The 20,211-nt window shown below is 46.3% G+C and overlaps 1 protein-coding gene across 1 annotated transcript in view; it reads right to left on the bottom strand.

The window, feature by feature from the left end:
- Positions 1–1,322: 1,322 nt before the first annotated feature.
- Positions 1,323–20,211, bottom strand: part of LOC149470496 (uncharacterized) — a 30,225-nt gene continuing 11,336 nt past the window's right edge. The window contains exon 2 of the mRNA XM_089663163.1: positions 1,323–8,816. Coding sequence (XP_089519289.1) covers positions 7,619–8,497 — 879 coding nt within the window. The 5' untranslated portion in view covers positions 8,498–8,816 and the 3' untranslated portion in view covers positions 1,323–7,618. The remainder of the gene's footprint in view (positions 8,817–20,211) is intronic.

Here is a 20,211-nt window from a genome sequence, read left to right as displayed (position 1 = left end):
AAGAACCCAGACCACAGTATTGTGCGGTGAAAATATCATCCAACTTTATTCATCATATACATGTGACACTTTAACAACAGAAGGAAAGACATAGATTGTTTACATTTCAAGGATCTATTTATACCATTTATATCATCTATGCTAATAAACTGATTAACATATGACACACCCCTCATTAATACCATCCCCGCCCACTTATGTCACCCTCTAAACATTCAAATCCCTGTAACTTCCCAGAAGACACTTTCATCTTTTATCCATAACAAGCTGATTGGGTACAAGAGAACCCCGAGCCCCTCCTGCTCATTCCCACACAACAAGTCCATGTCACCATCTACAAGGTGAGAGGACCTGAAGGAGAACAAGACCATGACCACCAGGACCATCACCTGACTGAAGCCATGCTCACATTTCTTTCTAATGCTGCTTCTATGGTCTACTCAGATACAGATTTGGCAGATGTACATTTGTCTACAAATATATGTTGCGCTTCTAAATACTTCTCAATAAATAATAATTAAATTATTACCATTAAACTAATTCAAATTATGATACAAATAACTAATAAAAGTGTATACATAGCAAAGAATATTTAAATAGATAATTTCAACTAATCAATCTCTTCCAAATAAATATCAAAATAATTCCACATGAAATACTCCTCTAAAAAAATATTTTACCAAGTGCTCATAAATCATCTATTAGTGACATGATGTACTTACTAATACCCTCAATTTCATTTATATTCATAATACCCTCATTTAATATAATAAAGATAATAAACCAACTAATAACCCTCAACTAAAACGCATTTAAATGATCCCCATAAATAAAAATAACCAAATGCTCATAAATAACTAGTAGTGATTAGCATGAATCCAAATATCATCAAAATAATAGTCCCATTGAATAAACAATTGTTTGTATATAGTGACTTGGTGCTTGTTGTTCCTCAATTTGTGACTTTTGTGAATTCTTCAAATAGTGAAGATGTGCGCTCACCTCCCCCGATGCCTGCAATTAGGCTATACACGCTTTCCGTTCACTTTCCCTGGAACCTGCTGGACATATACTTTTGCTGGTAAAATTGAGAGATCCTTCCTTTAGGAGTAATGGATGTCATCCACCATCATATATTATATATCCATTACTCCTAAAGGAAGGATCTTATGAGGGTATTATGAATATAAATGCAATGGAAGGTATTAGTAAGTACATCATGTCACTAATAGATGATTTATGAGCACTTGGTAAAATATTTTTTTAGAGGAGTATTTCATGTGGAATTATTTTGATATTTATTTGGAGGAGATTGATTAGTTGAAATTATCTATTTAAATATTCTTTGGTATGTATACACTTTTATTAGTTATTTGTATCATAATTTGAATTAATTTATTGGTAATAATTTAATTATTATTTATTGAAAAGTATTTAGGAGCGCAACATATATTTGTAGATATTTCCAATACAGTTGTAGTTATGTGTTTCATGTTTGCGATCCTCTAGTAATTATCACACCTGTGGCTCGCAAGTCACTCTGATTCAGATGTACATTTGTGTCTTCAAGGAGCTGATCAAACACGATCTGTGCTTGACCATCTTTTTTGGGGTCCAGAGGTGACATTAGGGGTCTGATAGACCTCTTGTGTTTATTTAAAGAGGATCTGTGACCAGCAATATGTTATCACATGCGAGGCTATTAACCCCCTATATGGCAATAATAAAGTTCAGAGAAAAAAAAGTGTAAAGTAACACACTGTAAATGAAAAAACACACAAAACACATTTTAAAGCCCCCAATTCCCGTATACATGAGCAATTGCAAGGGTTGGGTGCGGTTATGTAGGAAAACATCAATCACACTACACATTGTACATATCTCTGCACACACCAGAGGGAGAGGAATAACTCTAGGGCCATCATTCATGGTTCACTATATAAACTGATGACTGTAAAGGCTTTGAAAGCCTCACCTATGGACAATTTCTGGTACTGAAGTTTGTCACCATTCCAGGTGACTGTTGGAACTCCTTTACCTTGTGTAGATATCTCCTTCTGAGATCCTCATGATCTAATATAAATGTACAACACTCTCACACCAGTTTTTAGACTCCACCTTGATCTTCCGAGATATAGTCAGCCGCCATGCAGTTCTGTGACACCACCTTAGGTGATGGAGCCACTTCTGCTGTCAGCTCTGCTATACCATCAATGGTGTCATTGGTTATCTGATCCATGACTCCAGTACACCGGTTCATCTTACTTATCTTAGATTACTTAGATTCCCCATCCCGTCTATGAAGGGCTCACTGCATAAAACATCTCCACGCCAGAGAAAATGTTTCTTCTCACTGGAAGACCAGGGGAGTATTTGGAGAAATTGAGGCTTTCCCTTACAGATATGGGGGAGGGGCAACATAACCTAAAGTACAACAAGGTGGAATTGAAGGGAAGCCATTTTAGGGTGCTCCTTCCACACAAGAAGTAATATCATCTGGAAGGACTAGGCAATTGGACCAATGGGGATTAAACATTCTGCAATACATTGAGACACCATGAAATGTTACTGGCCTGTGATTGGCTCTCCTATTGTTAGTGAAGTGAGACTCCCCTTGTCGGTGTCATTAATGGAAGTTAAGAAACCATGTGAAATGTTTCTTCCAAATTCAAAAAGGTGACCCCCTTGGGTAGGTACCCATCCTACTATTCCTGATATGAGTTTGTAGTCCCTGCTACTACAGGAAACATGCGGGCGATCATTTACACCTTTTACAGCAGGACAGTAAATATCAGAACACAATTCAAACATCAGACCAACAGCAGGAAGTCTGCTAACTGAATGTGTAATGTAATGTCATTAGCATTCCCAGAGTTCCCTCTGCAACATAGTTGTATCAGCTGTTGGTCCTGTCTGTAGATCTGTTATTTTCCCACCTTCTGTAACAGGGTGACAACCCTGATCATTCTGCAGGAACATTACACAGCAGCGTTGTCACCCTGTACAGGGAAGTCTTAGATAGATTATAAGTAAGACACACAACAAGTAAAGCCCAACTTCAGCTAACACTTCTACAGCAGTTACAGCAACAGGTTCTCTATAAGGTCCAACCTCCATATGAATGACAAATGACAGTTGTGAGCACCACCAGCAGTGTTATAGGATTTGCCCCAATCCCTCCAACTGCCATTTTTGCCAAAATGCTTGGCCTTCTACAGGAAGTAGAAAAAAAATGATCTACTGGGAAAGTCAACTAAAAATGTTACAAGGGGAGACTCGGAAAAACAAAAACTGCTGTGCTAATGACAGATTGCACCAATTATGTAATTATTATTATTATACAGTATTTATAAAGCGCCAATAGTTCGCTCAGCGCTGTACATTACAAAGGGGGACAGAACATGTGACCGAACAATACCAATACAATGCAAAACATGAGGGGATCGAGGGCCATGCTCTTTCAAGCTTACAATCTAGGAGGGAGGGGATAGTGGTACAGGAGGAAATAGCTGTGGGGGATGGAGTGGTAGAAAGAGTGTAGGAGGTCAGCAGGTTAGCAGGGGGTGGGGTAGGCTTCCCTGAAGAGATGGGTTTTCAGGGTGCGCCTAAAGGAGAGGAGAGTAGGTGATAATCTGATGGGTTGGGGTAGGGAGTTCCAGAGGATGGGTGACATCCTGGAGAAGTCCTGGAGGCGGGCGTGGGAGGAGGAGACCAGGGAACTAGAGAGAAGGAGGTCTTGTGAGGAGCGGAGTGTGCGTGCTGGGCGGTACTTGGATATTAGGTCAGTGATGTAGTTCGGGGCAGTATGGTGGACAGCTTTGTACGTCAGTGTTAGGTTTTTGAATTTGATCCGTTGCGCAATCGGAAGCCAGTGGAGGGATTGGCAGAGGGGGGTGGCGGAGATGGAGCGGTTGGAAAGGTGAATGAGTCTGGCAGCCATATTCAGGATCGACTGAAGCGGGGATAGCCAGCGGCGAGGCAGGCCAGTGAGGAGGGAGTTGCAGTAGTCGAGTCGTGATATGATGAGGGAATGGATGAGCTGTTTAGTGGTTTATGGGGTTAGGAACGGGCGTATTTTGGTGATGTTGTGGAGGTGGAGTCTGCCTGAGTTTGTTAGTGATTGGACTTGGGGTTGGAAGGATAGGTTGGAGTCCAGAATGACAGCAAGTACTCTGGCCTGTGGGGCGGGTTTGATGGTGGCGTTGTTGGATATGACGGAGAAGTCAATGGGGGGGTGTCCGGGCTGGGGGGGAAGACAAGAAACTCGGTTTTGGAGAGGTTCAGTTTAAGGAAGTGGAGCGACATCCAGTCAGATATGTCGCTTAGTAGGTGTGTGATTCGGGCGGAGACCGAGGGGGTGAGGTGGGGGGTTGAGAGATAGATTTGTGTGTCGTCGGCATAGAGGTGGTAGTTGAAGCCGTGAGAGTGTATGAGTTGGCCAAGGGAGGAGGTGTAGATGTAGAAGAGAAGGGGCCGAAGGACAGAGCCTTGAGGGACCCCAACAGAGAGGGGGAGTGAGGGAGAGGTGGTAGCATTATAGGTAACGCTGAAAGAGCGTTGTGATAGGTAGGATGAGAGCCAGGAGAGAGCAGAATCTTTGAGGCCGAGGGAGTGTAGTTTTTTGAGGAGGAGGGGGTGGTCGACTGTGTCGAAGGCCGCAGGGAGGTCAAGGAGTAGGAGCACTGAATAGTGGCCATTAGCTTTGGTGGTTAGCAGGTCATTGGAGAGTTTGAGTAAGGCAGTTTCGGTGGAGTGTAGGGGACAGAAGCCGGACAGTATGGGGTCGAGGAGGTTGTTGTCGTTGAGGTGAGAGCATAGGCGGGTGTAGACTAGGCGCTCGAGGAGTTTAGATGTAAATGGGAGCAGGGAGATGGGTCTGAGGTTGTTCGGGTCATTGGGGTACAGGGAGGGCTTTTTAAGTATGGGGGTGATGTGTGTGTTTCAGAGGGGAGGGGAAAGTGCCGGAGGAGAGGGAGAGATTAAAGATGTGGGTGAGGGAGTGTAGGATGGAGGGGGAGGGAGGTCGTAGGAGTTGTGAGGGGATAGGGTCGAGGGGGCAGGTGGTGAGGCGGGCATCAGAGAGGATCTTGGAGACTTCCTCAATGGTAGTAAGGTCAAAGGTGCAGAGTTTTGGGGGGGCTTCAGTATGAGGAATGTAGGGTGGGGTGAAAGTGGAGGTCAGATCAGAGGTGGGGCCGTGGGAGAGGGGTGATGAGGGGGTAGTTGAGTGAGGGGGAACGGGGTTGGAGGGAGTTTGAGCAGCGACAAAGTTATGCCGGTTATGCCTGCGGGTTATGTCGAGGGGGAGGGGGGGATGAGGGGGTAGCTGTGTGAGAGGGGACAGGTTGAGAGGGCGTGTGAGTTGCGGCGATGTCCTTGTGAATTGTGTCAATCTTGTTTTTGAAGTGATTGACAATCTCAAGGGCAGTGAGTGAGGTGCTGGGTGGAGGTGGGGGTGACGAGAGTAGAGAGTTGAAGGTGGAGAAGAGTCGGCGAGGATTGGAGGAGAGGGTCTTGATGAGGGTCAGGAAGTAGGCTTGTTTGGCTGCGTGGAGGGAGGAGGTGTAGGTGTGGAAGGCAGATTTGTAGCGGGTGAAGGCTTGTTAGGATTTGGTTTTGCGCCATAGTTGCTCCAGGGAACGACTGTGTCATTTGAGGGTTTTGGTGTGATCAGTCTGCCAGGGCTGGAGCGGTCTGGGTTTGATGTTGCGTGTGGTTAAAGGCACTAGTGAGTCAAGGGCTGTTGACAGCGCGTTGTTGTAGGCAGTCATAGCCAAGTCGGGGCAGGACAGGGGGAGGATGCTGTCGTGGAGTTGATCAGCTGCAGAGTGGAGGGGGGCAGGGTTAAGGTTGCGGAGGTTACGGCTGGTAGTAGTGTGACATTTGGAGGGGTAGGCGTTGGAGGACGAGGAGATAGAGAAGGTAATAAGGTTGTGGTCAGAGAGAGGGAAGGGGGTGTTAGTGAGGTTGTGGGGAGCGCAGTGGTTGGAGAAGACAAGATCAAGGATATTACCGTTGGAGTGGGTGGTGGATTGTATACACTGTCCAAGTGCAAAGGAGGAGGTTAAGTGGAGGAGATGGGATGTGGCCGGGTTGTCAAGGTTGACAGGGATGTTGAAATCCTCAAGGATGATGGTGGGTAGCTCAGAGGAGAGGAAGAAGGGTAGCCAGGAGGAAAAGTCTACCAGGAAGCGGGATATGGATCCAGGAGGCCGGTATATCACAGCAATCTTCAGGGGAATTGGGGAGAATAGTCGGACCTAGTGGGCCTCGAAGGAGGAGAAGGATTGGGAGGGGGGGTTTGGGAGGACTCGGAAGGTGCTCTGCGGTGACAGGAGCAGACCAACCCCACCACCTTTACGACCTTTAGGCCTGGGTGAGTGGGTCCAGGTGAGACCTCCGTAGGAGAGTGCAGCAGGGGAGGTAGAGTCAGTGGCCTGGATCCAGGTTTCTGTGATCGCTAGGAGGTTGAGGGAGCAGGAAATGTAATGATTGATTTTTGTCCATGGGAGTGCCAATGTCCTAACATTTCCAGAGACAAGAAGTGCTCTTTGAAAACTTTACCCCAACGAGAGACCTGTCCTTTCATAGACATGAAATTGAACCGCAATTGGAGGGGTTTCAGTCCCCAGAAGTGACAGGAATATGACCGCACAGGTAGAACTTTGTAAGTTCAGATCTCTTGCAGTTGTGCTGTGTGAATATTCTAAGGAGATGAGTAATATCTGGACAGAGGAAGAAGACAACAAGAAAATCCATTCTTCACCTGATGGTATCCCTGAGACTTTCAGCAAAACCACATGGAACACAAGTGGGCAGCTGAACTTAAATGGTACTGTTGAATGCATCCCATAAACAGCAGAAAATCAGTGTTGGAAGCCTTCTGGCTGCTTAGGGAGTTTCTTTTTCACTGACCAGAGACTTCATCTTGGGTGTTCAAGCTACAGACCTACCTGCAAAACTGTCATCTATGAGAGGAGATGAAACATGGAAAGGAAGCATTGATCATGGGAGAGGAGGTGGAACATGTAATGAGAGGTGTGGAGAAGGTGGACTTAGCTGGAGCCCTTAACCCTGGCTGATGATATATCAATAGTCAGAAGAACCTGGAATGGACTCTCCCACTGAGGCTTCAGAGGTTTGGCAAGGTACTGAGGCAGTGTTGGTCATGTAGTAGCTCAGGATCTGGCAATGAAGAAAACACTTGGGAACACATCTCAGTTGGTGAATGATGAAAATGCATTACATGTTTAGTCAAAGCTCCTTATAAAATAAAGATGAGAACCAAGAGGGAAACAGTTCAGTCATTGGTGCTTATCTTAAAAAATGTCAAAAGGTAAAATATTCACAGACCTTCTAGTTGTGTTTCTGATGGACATAATCACTAAACACAATGCACTCAGTCATTACATTCCAGTTTGTTTTTTAGAGTAACATTTTAACTTTTCACTGCTTCTCTAGCTTGTGGGGTGACATTGGGGCTGTGAAACTAATGGGACACTGGACACTACTTTAATATCCCTTTTTTTCTTCTGTGCAGCTGAAATGTGTGAATCCTCTGATGATATATTAGCCCAGCATTAACTGTAAAAGCTTTGTCCCATTCAGCATGTCAGCATTAAAATGGCTTCTTTCTAGTGTGAATCCTCTGGTGTGTGACAAGGTTTGACTTCACTGTAAAAGCTTTGCTACATTCTGAACACTGATATGGCTTCTCTCCAGTGTGAATCCTCTGGTGTCTGATAAGATGTGACTTCTCTGTAAAAGCTTTGCCACATACAAGACACTGATATGACTTCTCTCCAGTGTGAATCCTCTGGTGTGTGATAAGATTTGACTTCTGTGTAAAAGCTTTGTCACATTCAGAACACTGATATGGTTTCCCTCCAAAGTGAACCCTCTGGTGTTTGATAAGATCTGACTTCTGTGTAAAAGCTTTGTCACATTCTGAACAGTGATATGGCTTCTCTCCAGTGTGAATCCTCTGGTGTGCGATAAGATGTGACTTCTTTGTAAAAGCTTTGTGACATTCAAAACATTGATATGGCTTCCCTCCAGTGTGAACCCTCTGGTGTGTGATAAGATGTGACTTCTTTGTAAAAGCTTTATCACATTCAGAACATGGATATGGTATCTCTCCAGTGAGAATCCTCTGGTGTATGAGAAGATGTGATTTCTGTGTAAAAGCTTTATCATATTCAGAACACTGATATGGCTTCTCTCTAATGTGAATCATCTGGTGTTTAATAAGACTTGAATTCTGTGTAAAAGCTTTATCACATTCAGAACACTGATATGGCTTCTCTCCAGTGTGAACCCTCTGGTGTCTGATAAGTTGTGACTTCCTCGTAAAAGCTTTGTCACATTCAGAACACTGATGTGGCTTCCCTCCAGTGTGAATCCTCTGGTGTGTGATAAGATATGACTTCTGTGTAAACTCTTTGCCACATTCAGAACATTGATATGGCTCCTCTCCAGTGATATGTTTTGCCTCCATTGTAAAAAGTTCAAACAAGAAATAGTTTGAAATGATTTCTCTTATGTATACTTGGGTTGGACTTTATTGTAAAGCCATTGTCACTTCCAGAACACTGAAATTACTTCTCTCTTGTCCTCTGAGGCTGGATCAATGTTGAAGAGGATCCAAAACCTTTATGACTTTTAGAACGTGGATAAGACTTGTGTCCTGTATGAATCCTCCAGTGAGCTGCAATTAAGACTTTCAGTCAATTAGGACAACCATATGTCTTGTTTCCATGTGACTTTGTTGTATTTAGGAAGACCAACATGACCGAAAACTTGGTTCATCCATCCATCTGCATAAAATATAAATAAATATCAGAATTCTATATAAAGGACTAAATAAAGGTTCTGTTAATTATTAAAAATGTATCTTATACATAGAAAGCATATGTACAGCAATATATAGTTTTTTAATCAAATATATTTTATCAAGAAAGTTTCTAAGTGTGCACAGTATTCCCAACATTCAGCCCAGACAATGGAGTCATACATTCTCACGTATAGGCAGTTGTGGCACTGTTACAGATCATACAGAACAATAACTTGCTTTGTCTATGGTGTCACTTTTACCTTTTATAAACAAATGAACAGAGAAAAGAAGAAACAACCTAGAACAATTCAGCTGTACACGGCAAGTAACCCCCCCCCCCAGTACATACATAGATAGCAGACACCAATCAATGAGGCCCGTGTCTACCCCAAGTATTGGTCTGTAAAGTAGTTACCATTTAGTAGGATGGAACTGGCTCGGTCCTTTTTTTTGCGGCTAAAAAAGTTAAACCTGTAAAGGTCTCTGAAGAATTACCTGGGGGGAGCAAGACCCAAAATATCCAGCCAGATCTGCCAGAGAGACATACAGTATCTCACAGAAGTGAGTCCACCCCTCACATTTTTGTAAATATTTGATTCTCTCTTTTCATGTGACAACACTGAAGAAATTACACTTTGTTACAATGTGACGTAGTCAGTGTACAGCTTGTATAACATGGAAATTTGCTGTCCCCTCAAAATAACTCAACACACTGCCATTAATTTCTAAATCGAAGGCAACAAAAGTGAGTCCACCCCTAAGAGAAAATGTCCAAATTTGGGCCCAAAGTGTCAATATTTTGTGTGGCCGCCTTTGTTTTACAGCACTGCCTTAACCCTCTTGGGCATGGAGTTCACCAGAGCTTCACAGGTTGCTACTGGAGTCCTCTTCCACTCCTCCAGGATATCATGCAACTGGTGGATGTTAGAGACCTTGCGTTCCTCCACCTTCCATTTGAGGATGCCCCACAGATGCTCAATAGGGTTTAGGTCTGGAGACATGCTTGGCCAGTCCATCACCTTTCCCCTCAGCTTCTTTAGCAAGGCAATGGTGGTCTTGGAGGTGTGTTTGGGGTCGTTATCATGTTGGAATACTGCCCTGCAGCCCAGTCTCCAAAGGGAGGGGATCATGCTCTGCTTCAGTATGTCACAGTACATGTTGGCATTCATGGTTCTCTCAATGAACTGTAGCCCCCCAGTGCCGGCAGCACTCATGCAGCCTCAGACCATGACACTCCCACCACCATGCTTGACTGTAGGCAAGACACACTTGTCTTTGTACTCCTCATTTGGTTGCCGCCACACACGCTTGACACCATCTGAACCAAATCAGTTTACATTGGTGTCATCAGACCACAGGACATGGTTCCAGTAATCCATGTCCTTAGTCTGCTTCTCTCCAGCAAACTGCAGGCTTTCTTGTGCATTATCTTTAGAAGAGGCTTTCTTCTGGGATGACAGCCATGCAGATCAATTTGATGCAGTGTGAGGCAGTTGGTCTGAGCAGTGACAGGCTGACACCCCCACCCCATCAACCTCTGCAGCAATGCTGGCAGCACTCATACATCTATTTCCCAAAGACAACCCCTGGATATGACGCTGAGCACGTGCACTTAACTTCTGTGATCAACCATGGCGTGGCCTGTTCTGAGTGGAACCTGTCCTGTTAAACTGCTGTATGGTCTTGGCCTCCGTAATGCAGCTCAGTTTCAGGGTCTCGGCAATCTTCTTATAGCCTAGGCCATCTTTATGTGGAGCAGCAATTCTTTTTTTTTTCAGATCCTCAAAGAGTTCTTTGCCATGAGGTGCCATGTTGAACTTCCAGTGACCAGTATGAGAGAGAGAGAGCGATAACACCAAATGTAACTCACCTGCTCCCCATTCACACCTGTAGACCTTGTAACACTAACAAGTCACATGACACCGGGGAGGGAAAATGGCTAATTGGGCCCAATTTGGACCTTGTCACTTAGGGGTGGACTCACTTTTGTTGCCAGCGGTTTAGACATTAATGGCGGTGTGTTGAGTTATTTTGAGGGGACAGCAAATTTACATTTTATACAAGCTGTAAACTCACTATGTCACATTATAGCAAAGGGTCATTTCTTCAGTGTTGTCACATGAAAAGTGAGAATCAAATATTTACAAAAATGTCAGGGGGGACTCACTTCTGTGAGATACTGTACATCCCCTGGGGGAATTACGATGTCGGTAAGTTAGTTTTTCATGTATTAATGTGGAGTTCACCTGCTCAGTCCACTGTGGTCTGGTGGGAGTATGAGGTGATACCCAGAATTGTGCTATTAGTTTATGGGCAGTCAGGGGCGGACTGACAACTCATGGGGCCCCCGGGCAATAGGGGATCATGGGGCCCGTGTCCTTGCCCAAACTCAAAAAAGTCTATGAAAAAGGTACCAAGGGCATCTCATGGGGCCTCTACTGACCCTGGGCCCACGGGCAGTGCCCAAGTTTCCAAATGGTCAGTCCACCCTTGTGGGCAATATACAGCAGCCTCACTATTGCTATATGACTTGGAGGTGTAAATAATTATTGTCAATTTATATTAGAATAGGTAGGTGCTACATACAACCTTTAGATGATATAATTGTACAATTGGTAGGGACTATTAATTCTTAAAGTCCCTGTGTGCAACCCTCCAATTGTGCATAAATAACCAAATATGCAAAAATGATGTTCTCATAACAAATTTCAGGACAGTGGTGTATAAATGACATAAAAATTAAAATATAAAAAATATAAGTCCATAAATTAAGTTCAAAGTGACACTCCTTGTGGCTTCTTTAGCCTGTGGCCCAAACCGGACAGGAAAAAAGATTGTGACTGTAATCTTCACCGTGTGCCAACAGGAGTAATGAATACAGATTGCTCACTCACCAGATCCTTTGACCCCAATCAAGGTGGTCAGATGTGCTTTTGGTCATATAGGAGACCATCCTAATTAGGGACAGCTTCACAGTATTTAACCATTTCCCAATGCCACTATAGCCGAAGGAATGGCTACAGCACGGTTGTGTAAACCTGGGACGATGTCCATGGACATCATTCCAGGACATGCCCCCTGCACGCCCCCAGCAGCGTGGATCCGGCCCCTCTGGTGATTGCGGTGTCCTACAGACACAGATGATCACGGGGTATGGTAAACGGCCAATCACAGTGGCCTTTTACCACATTATCAGCTGTGTCCAATGACACAGTTATCACCGGGTAAATACAGCGCGTGGAAAGTACTGCCGAAAACCGGCAATTATCAGATGATGATCAGTGCCGCCTGTAGCAATCGTGCACACCGAGATGGACGCGGTCTTCCATCTTGTTAAGAATCTTCCATGCTGTATCATCTCTCACTCCCCAAATCAGCTTCCCCCCTCTGATTTCCCCCCTCCCTAAGGAATGTGGTCGGTGTGTGTTTGCAGAGATCACAGGCAACAGACTCATTGGGAGGGTGTCATGGCTATAAACCTCACTAGCTAGGTGCCCCTCTGTCTACAAAACTCTTGCTAGAGGAGGGCTTGTAGAGTCATAAACCAAGTCCTTCACTGAGTTCAAAGACATTCCAGATAAGTCATAAACTAGACACCACATTCAACATCCATTTTCCCCTATGATTACATATCTTGGATTATGAAAGACTTACACAAACATGAAGCACATATTCGGATGGCTCACGTCAAGACAAATCACCTGTTATTTTACACCCCCTAGCTGGCATACACAGGAGAGCAGAAAATTATATCTCCTCAACCATTCAAGCGGTTATCTCATATTTCATATATAGACATTCAGCCGGTGATTCTGAGTATTAATCTACTAGTAGCAAGGCTGCTAAATGCACCGAGAATAAGTTATGAACCATGACATCAAATGTGAGGATTTTTGGTCATAGCTTGGGTCTCCACCTACAACTCCCTTCCCAAATGAGGCGATTGGTTTACTGCTCCAGGGAGACACCCTGTGGAGTTGCTAGAAAAAGCTAAGCAGAGTTGAAAGAAGTTGAAGAATCTCCCTGTTTTAACATCGTAACTGACAGTGGGAGATAAGAAATCCTTTTGCTCTGAAACCTGATCTGCTTAAACCCAGGACGTGTGGCAAGTATTTTACCCCTCTAAACTTCTCTCTGTTATCTCTTTGCTGTGCTGTTGTTCTCTGTGTATATATATATATATATATATATATATATATATATATATATATTGGTTACATCTTTTTCTGTAAATATTTTTATTGCACCCTTTTGACGTTTTAGTAATAAATTTTACTTTCTGAAAGTGTTGAACTGTTTCTAAAGTCCTTTAATGCAAACTATGAATTCCTGCCTCTGAAGAACGCTACTGTGTGGGTGTTTTAAACTTCGGTATATTCTGCCTGCAGTGACAGTGGTATACCAACGATTATTCAAACATCATAGTGTTATTGCTGATATTGCTGAGTTTACTCTTTCTCTGTACAAAAAGGAGGTGGTGGGGTGTGAAGGGTTAATTGCGTAACTAACCTGACCCAGTAACAATTGCTCCCAGGCTGCAGATACAGATTGTGGTCCATTAGCTGGAAAATCTTTGTGCAGAGTGCAGCTGGGTGTGTGTGATGGGAGTGACTTTTGGGGATAGGGGGACCCCAGTATCAGCTCATGTTTCCTTCATTATGTTTACCCACCCTGTGCCTGTTAAGGGGTACAGGGTGTGAATGTGAATGTCATAGTATTGTGTATTGGTGTGGACATTGTTCCTTGTTCTCTGCCATGTGGTTGTCCATTGTTTTCTGCCACGTGCTGCATCCATTGTTCTGTGTCTTGGTTGGGTGGGGGGGTGTTTCATGTAGCCCTTCCCACTGATGGGGCGGGCTGATGTGTTTCCTGTTCCTGGTTGTGTTTCCCCTCCCTGTGTATATATCTTGTGTTTGTGTAAAAATAAAGGAGTTGACTTCCTGTCTTAAGAAGAGTTTGATGCTGTCTATTTCCTGCATGATCAGCGGTGGTGTCCGGGGATTTGTGTTCGGACAGGGAGCTGCAGTATAACGGAAGTACCCAAGTGCGGTCTGGGTCCGGTTCCGTTACATTGGTGGCAAGCGGTGGGATTGTGCTTCCAAGCTGTGAACACATCCAAACCACCACCGGGATCCAAGATCAGGAAAGTAGACGTCGGTCACCCCAGTGGAGATATGGACCTGGCATCAGAGTTCCCGGGGCTGCTGCAGACTGTTCTTGCAACATACCCCAGGACTGTGTCTACGGATCAGTACCTGGAGCTCAGGCAGCGTATTTGGGAGGTGCTTTGGAGAGGAGCCCTCCAGGCTGCTGGTATGGAGAAAGGCAAGTGCTGTCAAACCCCAGGGGAACGGGCCAGGGACCGTTGGAAATTACAGATGCCATTCCTGGGAGAGCGACCCCAGGAGCAATGGGTGACTGAATTGGACAGGCTGGTCAGGCAGGAGATACAACTGGATAACAGATATTGGGCTCTGCAATGGTACGCAGAGCAGGAATATTTAGGGGTCTTGACAGTGCTCTACTGAGGGACATAAGTTTGGTGGCCCTGGATTGCTATGGGAGAGCCTTACAGATCATTTTGTGTTTGGTGATGAAGGAGAACCTACCCTGGAGGAGTTGCGAGAAGGAACAGAAGCTATATTTGGTCTCACAGGGGTCTCAGAGCTTGAACCAGATCTGGAATACCTGCTGAAGAAAGAACTGCATCTGAAAAGGGCATACAGGCCACTGCTAAAACATGTTCGGCAGCATGCCCAAGAATCGGCAGTGGAAAATCAAGAGACTGGGGATTTGATAGACTTTTCTGCTGAAGAGGAACCAGCAGAAAAGCTGGCAACAGAGCCAAACATTTCTGACCTCTGTCCACAAAAATCAGCACCGCAGGAGCTACAGGAAGAGGATGCAATCAGTGCCTTACTACAATAGCTTGAGCTGATGTCCGTGGATGGGACTTCGGTCTCCACTGACACAACCCCAGAAAAGGGTCTGGCATTAGGACAAGAGGATGTCAGCCTTACTTTGTGAACACAGAAGATGTCCATCAAGTCAAAGTGGATGAGACTACAGTCGCCACCTGATACCCCAGGGATGCTGAGCAGTCGCCCCAGATCCCCCACAGCATGATGGAGTCGGCCCAGCCACCCTGTCTTCTCCCCAGCATCTGAGAGGACTTCAGGGAGAAGGACCAGTCCGTGCTTCTCCCCAGAGGTGGGTATATTCTACGGGAGAGGCAGAGGTTGGCTGGGTGAGTAATGCTTGGTGTGTGACAATTTTTTTGGGGTACTGTGTGGGTGCTGGCATTGTGGGACTGGAAGTACAGACTAACTTCGGAGTCCACCCAAGGGGAGATATTTGACGGGAGTGACTTTTGGGGGTGGGGGGACCCCGGTCAGCTCATGTTCCCTTAATTATGTTTAACCCACCCTGTGCCTGTTAAGGGGTACAGGGTGTGAATGTCATGGTATTGTGTATTGGTGTGGGGATTGTTCACTGCCACGTGGTTGTCCATTGTTCACTGCCATGTGCTACATCCCATTGTTTTGTGTCTTGGTTGGGTGGGGGGGCGATTCCTGTAGCCCTTCCCACTGATGGGGCGGGCTGATGATGTGTTTCCTGTTCCTGGTTGTGTTTCCCCGCCCTGTGTATATATCTTATGTTTGTGTAAAAATAAAGGAGTTGACTTTCTGTCTTAAGAAGAGTCAGGTGCTGTCTATTTCCTGCAGGATCAGCAGGTGGTGTCTGGGGATTTGTGTTCAGACAGGGAAGCTGCAGTACAACGGAAATACCCAAGTGCGGTCTGGGTCCGGTTCCGTTACAGTGTGACATTGTTACGCACGTGACAACGCGGTTTTAGATTGGCTAGTCCTTCGGTCACGAGTTTGGTGAGAAGGGCTGGGGTCCGACGCCACGATCGTCACACCGCCCACCTGTGCCTCCCACCTGTGCCCATCATTGCCACCCACCTGTGCCCATCAGTGCCACTCTGCAGTGCCACCCACCTGTACCCTGCAGTGCCACCCACCTGTGCTGCCTATCAGTGCCTCCTATCAGTGCTCTTCAGTCCTGCCTATCCGTGCCACCTCATCAGTGCTGCCTATCAGTGCAGCATCATCAACGCACATCAGTGAAGGAGAAAAATTACCTGTTTGTAAAATGTTATTATAGATATAAAGAAAAACTTTTATTTTTCAAATATTTTGCTCTTTTTTTATTTATAGCTCAAAAAATAAAAACACCCAGCGGCAAAGAAATATTTTTATAATTCATAAATAATTATTGTGCTACAAATCACAAGATGCACTCCTCCAGATCCTGAGGAAGAGAGATCATGAATAGCAATGATATAATATTGGTAATATCTTTCCAGTATCAGAATAATTCTGGAAATCTCCAAAATGTGTATCAAATCCCCTACATCACCGCTACATTTGGGGCATAAGGGGGAATCCCTCCGGTCCCAACTGAACAACTGAGCTGGGGTCCTGTAAGTTCTATGTAAAAGAAATAACTGAGATAGTTTCTGTGAAGAGGACAGGGAGATGAGAGGTACGGAGGTCCAAATCTCCTCCCACTTCCTCTATGTCTATTTCATATTTCCTTCTACATGGTAATTGGGCAGAGTCTTGGGTAAGAATGAAAAGACTGGAGTAAATACCAGAGATCATGCCTTTCCTACTCGTACCATCCATCAATCCCTGGATCAGTCATGGCTCCTCAAGAACTAAAGTGGAGAGAGAAGCTTGAGCTTGAAGCACATGGTGCAGTTGTAGATATGTAAAAAATGGACCCCTTGGTATGTTAACCACTTCAAGTCCGGACACTTTCACCCCCCTCCTGCCCTGGCCAATTCTCAGCTTTCAGCGCTGTTACACTTTGAATGACAATTATTCAGTCTTTGAACATTGAACCCAAATGAACCCAAAACAGGATCTGCTATATCTCCTGAGTATGGGGATATCACCTGTGTGAGACTTTTCACAGCCTAGATGCATAGAGGGGTCCAAAATTTAAGGAACACATTTGGGTTTTCAAGGAGCATAAATTACACATCTACACTAATTTCATGACTACCAATCACATATTTGGCTGCCCAGAGCACCAGGACAGTGGAAACTCTCACAAAATGTCACAATTTTGGAAAGCAAAAACCCCAATGTATTTTCTGAAGTGAATAGTAAGTTTATTTGGTCATTTTTCAACAAAAGTTTTTTTGAAAATGCAGGAAAGAAAAGGAGAATATTTATTTTTACACAAAGTTCTCAATTAATATGATATTTCTAACAAACCTTCTAGGCGTACTTAGAAATATACTCCACAACACATTCTGCTACTCCTTTAGAGTATGGGGACACCACATGTGAGACTTTTTCACAGCCTAGCCACATAGGGGGACCAAAATCAAAAGAGCACAGTCAGGCTTTCTGAGGGCATAAATTACACACCAAATTTTTAGACGACCTATCACATTTTTGAAGGCCCTGGGAAACCACGACAATGGAAACACCCACAAAATTATCCCATTTTGGCATGGTGAGTCTTTTGAAGACTTATGTTGGCCTCCATGAGTGCTCAGAGAATATAGCTTAGTGCATCATTACCTATAGTAGTCCCCAAATGTCAGGACGGTACAAATCCCTCCCACACTAACTAGTGTGGGGGTGATCGGGGACACCGTAACCGATGTGGAGGTGATCGGGGACGCCGTAACCGGTGTGGAGGTAATCGGGGACGCCGTAACCGGTGTGGAGGTGATCGGGGATGCCGTAACCGGTGTGGAGGTGATCGGGGACGCCGTAACCGGTGTGGGGGTGATCGGGGACGCCGTAACCGGTGTGGAGGTGATCGGGGATGCTGTAACCGGTGAGAGGGTGATCGGGGACGCTGTAACCGGTGAGTGGGTGATCGGGGACGCTGTAACCGGTGTGTGGGTGATCGGGGACGCTGTAACCGGTGTGGAGGTGATCGGGGACGCTGTAACCAGTGTGGGGGTGATCGGGGACACTGTAACCGGTGTGGGGGTGATCGGAAACGCTGTAACCGGTGTGGGGGTGATCGGGGACACTGTAACCGGTGTGGAGGTGATCGGGGACGCTGTAACCGGTGTGGGGGTGATCGGGGACACTGTAACCGGTGTGGGGGTGATCGGGGACACTGTAACCGGTGTGGGGGTGATCGGGGACACTGTAACCGGTGTGGGAGTGATCGGGGACATTGTAACCGGTGTGGGGGTGATAGGGGACGCTGTAACCGGTGTGGAGGTGATCGGGGACGCTGTAACCGGTGTGGAGGTGATCGGGGACACTGTAACCGGTGTGGGGGTGATCGGGGACACTGTAACCGGTGTGGGGGTGATCGGGGACACTGTAACCGGTGTGGGGGTGATCGGGGACACTGTAACCGGTGTGGGGGTGATCGGGGACACTGTAACAGGTGTGGAGGTGATCGGGGACACTGTAACCCGTGTGGGGGTGATCGGGGACACTGTAACCGGTGTGGGGGTGATCGGGGACACTGTAACCCGTGTGGGGGTGATCGAGGACACTGTAACCGGTGTGGGGGTGATCGGGGACGCTGTAACCAGTGTGGAGGTGATCGGGGACGCTGTAACCGGTGTGGAGGTGATCGGGGACGCTGTAACCGGTGTGGAGGTGATCGGGGACACTGTAACCGGTGTGGGGGTGATCGGGGACACTGTAACCGGTGTGGGGGTGATCGGGGACACTGTAACAGGTGTGAAGGTGATCGGGGACACTGTAACAGGTGTGGAGGTGATCGGGGACACTGTAACCAGTGTGGAGGTGATTGGGGACACTAGATTTGCTTTCCAGCTGCAACATCATAGGAATCACAGAGCTAGACAACTCTCTGTCCTTCAGAACTTGGCTCTCAATAGCCATGCTGTCACAGGCAGAGGTGATAAACAGGGAATGACAGTGATCGGTATGTAGAGGAGAGGAGTACGGATGTATGACAGTGATGGGAACGTACAGGAGAGGAGTGTGGGGGGTATGACAGTGATTGGTATGTACAGGAGAGGAGTACGGAGGTATGACAGTGATGGGTACGTACAGGAGAGGAGTACGGAGGTATGACAGTGATCGGTATGTACAGGAGAGGAGTACGGAGGTATGACAGCGATGGGTATGTACAGGAGAGGAGTGTGGGGGGTATGACAGTGATCGGTATGTACAGGAGAGGAGTACGGAGGTGTGACAGTGATCGGTATGTACAGGAGAGGAGTACGGAGGTGTGACAGTGATCGGTACGTACAGGAGAGGAGTACGGAGGTGTGACAGTGATCGGTACGTACAGGAGAGGAGTACGGAGGTATGACAGTGATAGGTATGTACAGGAGAGGAGTACGGAGGTATGACAGTGATGGGTATGTACAGGAGAGGAGTACGGAGGTATGACAGTGATGGGTATTAGAGATGAGCGGATTATTCAAAAATTTGATTCGACTGATTTGGCGAATTCGTGGAAAAAATTTGATTCGAGTCGAATATATTCGCTGCAAATTTAACTTATAAAAGGGTGTTTCTAGGCTTCAGAGAGCCTTTATATTAGTGCAGAACACTGTACCTTTAATTTAAATGCCCTTGGAGTCTGCTGGGGAAGAAAATAATACTGTCAGTCAGTATGACATGCAGATGAGTGCCGTCGATCTTAGAATCACCGCACACTTCACTCATTTGGGCAGTCATGGGGCCAAAACCAGAGTGTGGAGCCACAGTGTGGCGGTGGAGGCAGCAGCAATGGGAGGCCATACAGCAACCTATGACAAAATGGAACCCACCAGCAGTGTGAGGAGACCTGAAAGTGGCACATGGCAGAGTGTGGCGATGGAGACAGCAGCAATGGGAGACCGTACAGGGACCCATGACACACTCTGGACCTGGCAGCAGCATGAGGAGGTGGTACAGGGGCCCATGACAGATTACGGGCCTGGCAGCAGCAATGGGAGGCCTGTAATCTGCCAGCACCCTATGACAAAATGGAACCCAGCAGCAGTGTGAGGAGACCTGAAAGTGGCACATGGCAGAGTGTGGCGATGGAGACAGCAGCAATGGGAGGCCGTACAGGGACCCATGACACACTGTGGACCTGGCAGCAGCATGAGGAGGCGGTAAAGAGGGCCCATGGCAGATTAGGGGCCTGGCAGCAGCAATGGGAGGCCCGTAATCTGCCAGCACCCTATGACAAAATGGAACCCACCAGCAGTGTGAGGAGACCTGTAGGTGGCACATGGCAGAGTGTGGCGATGGAGACAGCAGCAATGGGAGGCGGTTCAGGGACCCATGACACACTGTGGACCTGGCAGCAGCATGAGGAGGCGGTACAGGGGCCCATGGCAGATTAGGGGCCTGGCAGCAGCA

This window comes from Staurois parvus, unplaced genomic scaffold, assembly GCF_062004578.1.
Source record: "Staurois parvus isolate SC_StPar_1 unplaced genomic scaffold, SC_StPar_1.0 ptg000041l, whole genome shotgun sequence".
NCBI lineage: Eukaryota > Metazoa > Chordata > Amphibia > Anura > Ranidae > Staurois > Staurois parvus.
The sequence above is the reverse complement of the archived record's forward strand: the minus strand, read 5'-3'. Positions and strand labels throughout refer to the sequence as shown.